Source organism: Nerophis ophidion, linkage group LG06 (assembly GCF_033978795.1).
Source record: "Nerophis ophidion isolate RoL-2023_Sa linkage group LG06, RoL_Noph_v1.0, whole genome shotgun sequence".
NCBI classification, from domain to species: Eukaryota; Metazoa; Chordata; class Actinopteri; order Syngnathiformes; family Syngnathidae; genus Nerophis; species Nerophis ophidion.
Window position 1 is genome coordinate 70983769 of NC_084616.1, and position 12833 is coordinate 70996601.

General features: G+C 41.1%; 1 protein-coding gene across 2 annotated transcripts in view; it reads left to right on the forward strand.

Annotated features, from left to right (window-relative positions):
• Positions 1 to 12833, forward strand: part of fam131c (family with sequence similarity 131 member C) — a 47339-nt gene that overhangs the window by 21603 nt on the left and 12903 nt on the right. For both annotated transcript variants that reach the window (XM_061904773.1, XM_061904774.1), the window contains exons 3-4: positions 451 to 535; positions 10560 to 10778. In XM_061904773.1, the coding sequence (XP_061760757.1) occupies positions 451 to 535; positions 10560 to 10778 (304 nt within the window). The remainder of the gene's footprint in view (positions 1 to 450; positions 536 to 10559; positions 10779 to 12833) is intronic.

Consider the following 12833-nt stretch of genomic DNA (forward strand, 5'->3'; position numbering starts at 1 on the left):
TTCTGTTTTTGTACCAGTGTTGTTATTTTTACCATTAAATCAAGTCCTTACCTGCAAGTCCTGTCCGGATTGTCCTTTGCATCCCTGGGAGAACAAAATCTCGCATCACCATGCGACCCACACGTGACATATATTCCACAACCCCAAACATTTCTTTTTCAAAGCCTGCAGTGAAGAGAAGAGTTAGTGATGAGCAAAAACAATTCCAGGAAAAGTGGGAGATGCAATATTTCTTTGTTGAGCACAGGCACACCCCGACGTGTCTTATTTGCACAAGGAATACAATTTGAAACGTCATTACACAACTAGACATGCTGAGGAGTATGCTAAATGTTTTTAGGAAATATTTTCTTGCGGCCCAGCCTCACCCAGACTCTGCATCCAGTGGCCCCCAGGTAAATTGAGTTTAAGACCCCTGATCTATATGATGTACTTCTGTTACTTCTGCAGGATGGCCAGGCTCCATCGAATGGCCCAACCACAGATAAAACCGACCACTATGGAATTGGCGAACTGGCCACTTCCTCTCTGTTCGGTGAGACTGCACACACACACACACACACACACACACACACACACACACACACACACACACACACACACACACACACACACACACACATAGACATTATTGTATTTGTCACCTTCTTGAGCCCTCTGAAAAATGCCTACCTCTTTAAGGCCAGCCTTTCTAAATATATCCAGATTTGTATTTACATTAATCATACATACCAGGGGCCCGCCAGCGTTCGAGATCTGGCCCACGGGAAGTCCCAAGTAAAAAAAAAAAAACATATTTATTTATTTTTTAAATATGGCCTTTCTAATCCATTTTCTACCGCTTGTTGCTTGTTACTCTCAGAGTCTCCTGGCCGCTCAGACAAATCACATTGTCTAAAAATGCATTTTCCAATCGATGACGTGATATCATATGTATATCAATCAATCAATGTTTATTTATATAGCCCTAAATCACCAGTGTCTCAAAGGGCTGCACAAACCACAACGACATCCTCGGTAGAGCCTACTGTGACGGGTTTCCAGTCGTCCTCGTGTGGGGTTCAGTGCCGATCGATACAGGACGCATTAGGCAAGTTTGACTCTTGTTTAATCTTTCAACAAACCGCTTGTCTTGCAAGTCTGTCGCGCCAATTTCTGGCTCGCTGGCTCTTCCTGCTTGTCGCGGCGCACCTTTCGGTGTCCGGGGCTGCGTCTGCTGCGGGGGCTCATCTTTCTCTCGGTCGATCTTGTGGTCGGGTAGTTCCTCTCCTACTTCTGCCACGATTGCTCCTCCCACTCCGTTTTTATGCTGCAGCAGAAGATGTAACGATTGAGCGCAGGTGTGTTGTGTACGCACCTGGCGCTGATGGCTGCAGTGTCGCTCCCGGCGTGCTTCGCCTCTCCACTCTGCTGCATGCCCCACCTCCTGGCCGCCATCTTGGTCAGGACAACCATTTGCCCTGTCCCGCTGTCAGCTCGTCAACTCCACCTCTCCACACCTACATAAGGGCAAAGAAAAACTCACCCCAGGGGGACGTCGGTGACAGTGACAATGATGACTATGAAAGACCTTGGAGAGGACCGCAAACTGTGAAAGTTCAATCCATAGTGGATCCAACACAACCATGAGAGTCCAGTCCAAAATGGATCCAACACAGTAGCAAGAGTCCCGTCCATAGTGGAGCCAACAGGAAACCATCCCAAGCGGAGGCGGATCAGCAGCGCAGAGATGTCCCCAGTCGATACACAGGCGAGCGGTCCATCCTGGGCCCCAATTCTGGACGAGCAGTCCATCCTGGGTCCCGACTCTGTATACAAATGAGTTTTAAGGTGAAACTTAAATGCTTCTACTGAGGTAGCATCTCGAACTGTTACCGGGAGGGCATTCCAGATATATATATATATATATATATATATATATATATATATATATATATATATATATATATATATAAACAGCCCGGCCCCCAGTCAAATTATTTTAACCCAATGCGGCCCCTGGATCAAAAAGTTTGGGGACCCCTGGTATATACATACTACGCAAGCTTGTTGTGTAAAAAGAGTTGAAATTTCACAAGAAAAAGGTCCCAGTTCCACAAGAAAAACTTTTGCCAGTATTATAATAAAAGTCGTAATTTTACTAAACGCAAGTCAAAATTTTACCAGAAAAACGGAACACGTGTGCGATATTATGATAAAAGTAGGAATTTTACTCGAAAAGCTAAACATTTTGGCAATTTTAGGAAAGGAGTTGTAATTTTACTCGACCAAAGTCACAATTTTATAAGAAAAATTAAACATTTTGGCAATATTGTAATAATAATCTGAATTTTTACTTGGCAAAATTATGACAAATGTCATTTTACTCAAACAATATTTTTACAAGAAAAACAAAGAAATTGGCGATATTGTGATAAAAGTCGGAATTTTGTACGACAAAGGTCACCATTTTGCATTCAAAAGTAATAATTTTACATAAAAAAGTAATACTTTTATGAGAAAATATTACAGAAACAAACAATATATCAAGTTGTTCCCAATTTTATAAGAAAGAAATCGACACATTGTGAAAGACTGATTTTAGTATTTTTTTGAAATTATTTGTTTATAATAGTTTTTAATCTACTTTATTAACTTCAAGTTATCACAGTCTCTCTCTCTTTAACAAATTGGCGATATTGTGACAAAAGTCGGAATTTTGTATGACAAATGTCACCATTTTGCCTTCAAAAGTAATAATTTTACATGAAAAAGTAATACTCTTATGAGAACATATTGCAATATTACAGAGACAGAAAGAATGTGAGAAATTGTTCCCAATTTTATAAGAAAGAAGTCGACACATTGTGAGAAAGACGGATTTTAGTATTTTTTTTTTTAATTCTTTGTAATTATTTTTGTAATCTTCATTATTAACGTCACATTGTTACAGTATATATATCACATATATATATATATATATATATATATATATATATATATATATATATATATATATATATATATATATATATATATATATATATATATATATATATATATATATATACAGTACCGTTCAAAAGTTTGGGGTCACATTGAAATGTCCTTATTTTTGAACGAAAAGCACTGAACTTTTCAAAGAAGATAACTTTAAACTAGTCTTAACTTTAAAGAAATACACTATATACATTGCTAATGTGGTAAATGACTATTTTAGCTGCAAATGTCTGCTTTTTTGTGCAATTTCTACATAGGTGTATAGAGGCCCATTTCCAGCCACTATCACTCCAGTGTTCTAATGGTACAATGTGTTTGTTCATTGGCTCAGAAAGCTAATCGATGATTAGAAAACCCTTGTGCAACCATGTTTACACATCTAAAAACAGTTTAGCTCGTTACAGAAGCTACAAAACTGATCTTCCTTTGAGCAGATTGAGTTTCTGGAGCATCACATTTGTAGGGTCACTTAAATGCTCAAAATGGCCAGAAAAAGAGAGCTTTCATCTGAAACTCGACAGTCTATTCTTGTTCTAAGAAATGAAGGCTATTCCATGCGAGAAATTGCTAAGAAATTGAAGATTTCCTACAACGGTGTGTACTACTACCTTCAGAGGACAGCACAAACAGGCTCTAACCAGAGTAGTAGAAAAAGAAGTGGGAGGCTGCGTTGCACAACTGAGCAAGAAGATAAGTACATTCGTCTCTAGTTTGAGAAACAGACGCCTCAAAGGGCCCCAACTGGGATCTACATTAAATAATACCCACAAAACACCAGTGTCAACATCTACAGTGAAGAGGCGGCTGCGGGATTCTGAGCTTCAGGGCAGAGTGGCAAAGAAAAACCCATATCTGAGACTGGCCAATAAAAGAAAAAGATTAAGATGGGCAAAAGAACACAGACATTGGACAGAGGAAGACTGGAAAAAAGTGTTGTGGACGGATGAATCCAAGTTTGAGGTGTTTGGATCACAAAGAAGAACATTTGTAAGATGCAGAACAACTGAAAAGATGCTGGAAGAATACCTGACGCCATCTGTTAAGCATTATTTCTAACCTTGTCAATGTCTTGAATCTATTTTCTATTCTTTTCACAACGTATGGTGGTGAATAAGTGTGACTTTTCATGGAAAACACAAAATTGTTTGGGTGACCCCAAACTTTTGAACGGTAGTATATATATATATACATATATATAAAATTAATTTTGGCCAAAGGGGTTGGATTTCAATTTCTTACACACACTTGTTATTTCATATGTTGACCAGAGGGGCATCACTTTTAAAACCGACACACAGTCAATTTGAAAAATCCCTCCTTTTTGGGACCACTCTAATTTTTGATAGGTTTCACCACCAGGGGTGCAAATGAGACATTCTCTATTAGGTTTTCCGTATTGGGACAATAATTGGGGTCCTAACTTGTTCACCGGTCCTCATATGAAATGTACTTTTCCTTATTGATGTCTCAAGAAGGGTAGAAATCCAAGAACACACACGCACACGGACGCGCACACGCACACACAAACACACACACACAACAACAGCAAAGCAAGGAGCTGTGCTTCACAACGACTCAAGCATGGAGAAAACCCAACATGAGAAAATGATATCAGTAGCCACAGGAGGTTGGTAATGTAATTTACTTTCTCCTTTGTGCCCAGCCGCCCATGCACATATGCGGCATAACCAGACAAGTCGATAAATAATCAGGCGCACAAACATCGACATCAAGTAATGTCGATCGTGTTCTTTTTGGTGAAACAAAGCATCACTTTTAATATTATTGTTCGTTACAAGGGGCCTCAATTATGCAAAATTTACTTGATGATGTTCTAACTAAGGACACGTTTTACATGGCATTTGCAGGTTTGTATGATGTACAACTTACAATGTTATTGGCAGATATAAACAACTGAAAATGAGGGGGTTGTGTCAACATGAATTGATTTACGTGGACCCCGACTTAAACAAGTTGAAAAACTTATTGGGGTGTTACCATTTAGTGGTCAATTGTACGGAATATGTACTGAACTGTGCAATCTACTAATAAAAGTTTCAATCAATCAAAAAAAAACAACAACCTGTTTGTCAGGTTCAAACACTGCTGACATCTATTAAACAGGACAAGAAGCAAAGAATTAAGCAGAGACAGAATTCAATTTGGCTCAGTGAGTGCACCTTTGTACAGTGTCATCACGCGCTGCCAAAAGATTGCACGCCTCCTTCTTTTATTCGGACCTTCCCTGACCACGTGGCAACAACTGCTTCCAAAGGAACGGGGGTCGTAAAAGACTTCAAGAAAGAGGTCGCAAAAGAGTTCAAAAAGAGGTTCGTAAAAGAGTTCAATCAATCAATCAATGTTTACTTATATAGCCCTAAATCACTAGTGTCTCAAAGGGCTGCACAAATTACTACGACATCCTCGGTAGGCCCACATAAGGGCAAGGAAAACTCACACCCAGTGGGACGTCGGTGACAATGATGACTATGAGAACCTTGGAGAGGAGGAAAGCAATGGATGTCGAGCGGGGTCTAACATGATACTGTGAAAGTTCAATCCATAATGGATCCAACACAGTCGCGAGAGTCCAGTCCAAAGCGGATCCAACACAGTCGCGAGAGTCCAGTCCAAAGCGGATCCAACACAGCAGCGAGAGTCTCGTTCACAGCGGAGCCAGCAGGAAACCATCCCAAGCGGAGGCGGATCAAAAGCGCAGAGATGTCCCCAGCCGATACACAGGCAAGCAGTACATGGCCACCGGATCGGACCGGACCCCCTCCACAAGGGAGAGTGGGACATAGAAGAAAAAGAAAAGAAACGGCAGATCAACTGGTCTAAAAAGGGAGTCTATTTAAAGGCTAGAGTATACAAATGAATTTTAAGGTGAGACTTAAATGCTTCTACTGAGGTGGCATCTCGAACTGTTACCGGGAGGGCATTCCAGAGTACTGGAGCCCGAACGGAAAATGCTCTATAGCCCGCGGACTTTTTTTGGGCTTTGGGAATCACTAATAAGCCGGAGTCCTTTGAATGCAGATTTCTTGCCGAGACATATGGTACAATACAATCGGCAAGATAGGATGGAGCTAGACCGTGTAGTATTTTATACATAAGTAGTAAAACCTTCAAATAAGAGGTTCGTAAAAGGGTTCCAAAAAAGGTCGTAAACGAATTCAAAGAGAGTTTAAAAAATAGTCTGGTCCTGCTTCCTCTTCGCTTTTGTAGTTCTTGGGTCAGACAATATCGCAATACATGAAAGAAACAAACACCTTCATGTTGCTTCCCCTCCTACACAGTGGAGTTTTACAAGCCTTCTTCTCGCTAGCTTCAAAGACAGCTTTTGGTCTTCTCGCCGGGAACTCATTTCAACAGAAAGTTTTTGTGATGACTTAGATAAAATTATTCTAACAACGTTCATAAATGGCAACCTAATTGCATGAAGGACAATGGAAACTTTGAGTCGAACAAGAGTTGTTCGAGGATCCAATTTGCCCAGACTTTCTACAGATAACAATGGCGGTATCGTTTGTTCCAGGGTGTATTAATCAGTTATTTTAAATGTTACATTATTGTTTTAAACACTGTCTTATCTTTAGGATGAATGACCTACTTAGTACCCTTTGCCTAATATCCCTAATCAGGTGTCTAATCAAACTGGTACACTTTCAGTACTGTGCTGCTGTTATCTCTCCTGCTGGCCCCACTATGGACTGGACTCTCACTATTATGTTTGATCCACTATGGACTGGACTCTTGCTATTATGTTTGATCCACTATGGACTGGACTCTCACTATTATGTTTGATCCACTATGGACTGGACTCTTGCTATTATGTTTGATCCACTATGGACTGGACTCTCCCTATTATGTTAGATCCACTATGGACTGGACTCTCGCTATTATGTTTGATCCACTATGGACTGGACTTTCACTATTATGTTAGATCCACTATGGACTAGACTCTCACTATTATGTTTGATCCACTATGGACTGGACTCTCACTATTATGTTAGATCCACTATGGACTGGACTTTCACTATTATGTTAGATCCACTATGGACTAGACTCTCGCTATGATGTTTGATCCACTATGGACTGGACTCTCACTATTATGTTAGATCCACTATGGACTGGACTCTTGCTATTATGTTTGATCCACTATGGACTGGACTCTCGCTATTATGTTTGATCCACTATGGACTGGACTCTCGCTATTATGTTTGATCCACTATGGACTGGACTCTCGCTATTATGTTTGATCCACTATGGACTGGACTTTCACTATTATGTTAGATCCACTATGGACTAGACTCTCGCTATGATGTTTGATCCACTATGGACTGGACTCTCACTATTATGTTAGATCCACTATGGACTGGACTCTTGCTATTATGTTTGATCCACTATGGACTGGACTCTCGCTATTATGTTTGATCCACTATGGACTGGACTCTCGCTATTATGTTTGATCCACTATGGACTGGACTCTCGCTATTATGTTTGATCCACTATGGACTGGACTCTCACTATGATGTTTGATCCACTATGGACTGGACTCTCGCTATTATGTTAGATCCACTATGGACTGGACTATCGCTATTATGTTTGATCCACTATGGACTGGAATCTCACTAGGATGTTTGATCCACTATGGACTGGACTCTCGCTATTATGTTTGATCGACTATGGACTGGACTCTCACTATGATGTTTGATCCACTATGGACTGGACTCTCACTAATATGTTAGATCCACTATGGACTGGACTCTCACTATTATGTTGGATCCACTATGGACTGGACTCTCACTATTACGTTGGATCCACTATGGACTGGACTCTCACTATTATGTTAGATCCACTATGGACAGTACTCTCACTATTATGTTAGATCCACTATGGACTGGACTCTCACTATTATGTTAGATCCACTATGGACTGGACTCTCGCTATTATGTTTGATCCACTATGGACTGGAATCTCACTAGGATGTTTGATCCACTATGGACTGGACTCTCACTATGATGTTTGATCCACTATGGACTGGACTCTCACTAATATGTTGGATCCACTATGGACTGGACTCTCACTATTATGTTAGATCCACTATGGACTGGACTCTCACTATTACGTTGGATCCACTATGGACTGGACTCTCACTATTATGTTAGATCCACTATGGACTGGACTCTCACTATTATGTTGTATCCACTATGGACTGGACTCTCACTATTATGTTAGATCCACTATGGACAGGACTCTCACTATTATGTTAGATCCACTATGGACTGGACTCTCACTATTATGTTTGATCCACTATGGACTGGACTCTTACTATTATGTTAGATCCACTATGGACTGGACTCTCACTATTATGTTAGATCCACTATGGACTGGACTCTCACTATTATGTTGGATCCACTATGGACTGGACTCTCACTATGATGTTAGATCCACTATGGACTGGACTCTCACTATTATGTTTGATCCACTATGGACTGGACTCTCACTATGATGTTAGTTCCACTATGGACTGGACTCTCGCTATTATGTTTGATCCACTATGGACTGGACTCTCACTATGATGTTTGATCCACTATGGACTGGACTCTCGCTATTATGTTAGATCCAATATGGACTGGACTCTCGCTATTATGTTTGATCCACGATGGACTGGACTCTCACTATGATGTTTGATCCACTATGGACTGGACTCTCACTATTATGTTGGATCCACTATGGACTGGACTCTCACTGTTATGTTAGATCCACTATGGACTGGACTCTCACTATTATGTGAGAGCCACTATGGATTGGACTCTCACTATTATTTTAGAGCCACTATGGACTGGACTCTCACTATTATGTTAGATCCACTATGGACTGGACTCTCACTATTATGTTAGATCCACTATGGACTGGACTCTCACTATTATGTTAGCTCCACTATGGAGTGGACTCTCACTATGATGTTTGATCCACTATGGACTGGACTCTCACTATTATGTTACATCCACTGTGGACTGGACTCTCACTATTATGTTTGATCCACTATGGACTGGACTCTCACTATGATGTTTGATCCAATATGGACTGGACTCTCACTATTATGTTAGATCCACTATGGACTGGAATCTCACTATTATGTTAGATCCACTATGGACTGGACTCTCACTATTATGTTAGATCCACTATGGACTGGACTCTCGCTATTATGTTTGATCCACTATGGACTGGACTCTCACTATTATGTTAGATTCACTATGGACTGGACATATTCATGACATATTCGGGTTTTGTATCACATCTTGCTAGTGTTAGACTTCCTTAGTTCCTGTTTGTCCTGTTACCATAGTCACATATTAGTTTCACCTGCTTCTTGTTTCCGGACTCACAGCTGTTTGTTATTACTCTCCTTATTTAAGCCTGCCTTTTCAGTTGACTCGTCCTCGCTTCTTAGTTTATGTTCTATGCAACAAGTGACGACGCTTATTCCCGACTCTGGTAAAAAACTGTTTTACTACTTACTAGCTTCCGCGCTATGCTTCCTGTTTTCTAGCTCCCATGCTAGCTCTTTGTTTTGCCTGTTTATGCCTAGTGCAAGTTTTCTGTTCTTAGTCTGTTTTTTTAGTGTAAACAAATCATAATTTCTTACCTTCACGCTGTGCCCAAATCCGACTGCATCATTGAGAGAACAAACCCGCGCCACCATGCCCAGCAAGCGTCACAAAAACACTCTTAAGTTGAGGTATCACTATTTATTATGTGGCATATAAATGATGATAAAGCCTACACAAAACAAGCTCCTCCTGGTTGCTGACATACAGCATATCAATCAATCAATCAATCAATGTTTATTTATATAGCCCCAAATCACAAATGTCTCAAAGGACTGCACAAATCATTACGACTACAACATCCTCGGAAGAACCCACAAAAGGGCAAGGAAAACTCACACCCAGTGGGCAGGGAGAATTCACATCCAGTGGGACGCCAGTGACAATGCTGACTATGAGAAACCTTGGAGAGGACCTCAGATGTGGGCAACCCCCCCCCTCTAGGGGACCGAAAACAATGGATGTCGAGCGGGTCCAACATGATACTGTGAAAGTTCAATCCATAGTGGCTCCAACACAGGCGCGAGAGTTCAGTTCAAAGCGGATCCAAGAAGTAAGCGTGGCGATGGGGTACAAACATTTTGAATCGATTCAAAAGAGTAATAAAAATAATCACGAATCGGATATGAATCGATTATTTCCAGCACCCCTCCTCGATATCAACTTTTCCATCCTGCTTTATATTCTATACGTCACACATTTGGTGTTCATCCGCAACATTTACATTTTCTCCTGGGCCTCAGGTGCCGTTTCACCCATATTCTCAATTTAAATCACATTTACATCAAAGAGTTGTGTAAAACCACAACAAACCTTCCCAGCCTGGCTTTCACCGCATCATCTCTCAAGATTTCCCTTCACATTAACTCCTATTTCCCTTCTGTGCCAGGCAGCCCTTTATTTAACCCACTTTATCAAGATGTATCCCTCCATCTGCTCCTCCGCCCTGCTGTTTCTATTTAGGTCTGGTCGCCACGATAAAGGAGCACATCACCAAGCCCACGGCCATGGCCCAAGGCAGAGTCGCTCACCTGATCGAGTGGAAAGGCTGGGGAGGAGGAGGAAGGAGAGAAGACACCAAAGGATGTGGAAGCTGGGGGACGCTGGGTACCGATTTGCAGCAGGATGAACAATTTTACTCCCAAATGACGGATGAGATCAAGGAAGCTCGCTTTGCCGCTGGTGAGTCATAGAAAGAAAGGGAGTTAATGAAAAAAAAAAAAACTCCTTGTGGACATTCAACAACATGCTTGAAAAAAGTTATTACATTTGTTTTTCAGGGTTGGGTGTTTGCCCGCCGCGGCAGCTGAGTAATGCCCTCAGTTTCCCACAGAAGGAAGTCATTATAATGATAACTATATAACCCTGTTTCCATACGAGTTGGGAAATTGTGTTAGATGTAAATATAAACAGAATACAATGATTTCCGAATCATTTTCAACCCATATTCAGTTGAATATGCTACAAAGACAACATATTTGATGTTCAAACTGGTTGCAAATAATCATTAACTTTAGAATTTGATGCCAGCAACACGTGACAAAGAAGTTGGGAAAGGTGGCAATAAATACTGATAAAGTTGAGGAATGCTCATCAAACACTTATTTGGAACATACCACAGGTGTGCAGGCTCATTGGGAACAGGTGGGCGCCATGATTGGGTATAAAAGCAGCTTCCCAAAAAAATGCTCAGTCTTTCACAAGAAAGGATGGGGCGAGGTACACCCCTTTGTCCACAACTGCGTGAGCAAATAGTCAAACAGTTTAAGAACAACGTTTCTCAAAGTGCAATTGCAAGAAATTTAGGGTTTTCTACATCTACGGTCCATAATATCAAAAGGTTCAGAGAATGTGAGGAAATCACTCCACGTAAGCAGCATGGCCGGAAACCAACATTGAATGACCGTGACCTTTGATACCTCAGACGACACTGTATCAAAAACCGACATCAATATCTAAAGGATATCACCACATGGGCTCAGGAACACTTCAAAAAACCACTGTCACTAAATACAGTTTGTCGCTAATCTGTAAGTGCAAGTTAAACCTCTACTACGCAAAGCGAAAGCCATTTATCAACAACATCCAGAAACGCCGCCGGCTTCTCTGGGCCCGAGATCATCTAAGATGGACTGATGCAAAGTGGAAAAGTGTATTGTCGTCTGAAGAGTCCACATTTCAAATTGTTTTTGGAAATATTCGACATTGTGTCATCCGGACCAAAAGGGAAGCGAACCATCTAGACTGTTATCGACGCAATGTTCAAAAGCCGATTCTGTGAAGGAATGCTGGTGCATTAGTGAAGTGAAGTGAATTATATTTATATAGCGCTTTTCTCTAGTGACTCAAAGCACTTTACATAGTGAAACCCAATATACTGACTAGGATGGCGGACGTGGGAATCGAACCTGCAACCCTCAAGTTGCTGGCAGGGCCACTCTACCTACCGAACTATACCGCCCTAAGTTATAATATCGGGCTGCCGATATTATCGGAAATTATCGGTATCGGTTACAAAAATATCGGTATCTGTTTCAAAAAGTAAAATGTATGACTTTTTAAAACACCGCTGTGTTCACGGACGTAGGGAAAAGTACGGAGCACCAATAAACCTTAAAGGCACTGCCTTTGCGTGCCGGCCCAGTCAAATAATATCTACGGCTTTTCAAAGACACAAGTGAATGCAAGGCATTCTTGGTCAACAGCCATACAGGTCACACTGAAGGTGGCCGTACAAACAACTTTAACACTGTTACAAATATGCGCCACACTGTGAACCCATACCAAACAAGAATGACGAACACATTTCGGGAAAACATCTGCACCGTAACACAACAGAACAAATACCCAGAACCCCTTGCAGCACTAAATCTTCTGGGACGCTAGCCCTCCTCCTCCCCAACCCCGCCCACCTCAACCTCCTCATGCTCTCTCAGGGAGAGCATGTCCCAAATTCCAAGCCGCTGTTTTGAGGCATGTTAAAAAAAATAATGCACTTTGTGACTTCAATAATAAATATGGCACTGCCATGTTGGAATTTTTTCCCATAACTTGAGTTGATTTATTTTGGAAAACCTTGTTACATTGTTTAATGCATCCAGCGGGGCATCACAACTAAATTAAGCATAATAATGTGTTAATTCAACAACTGTATATACCTGTATCGGTTGATATCGGAATCAGTAATTAAGAGTTGGACAATATCGTAATATCGGCAAAAAAGCCATTATCGGACAT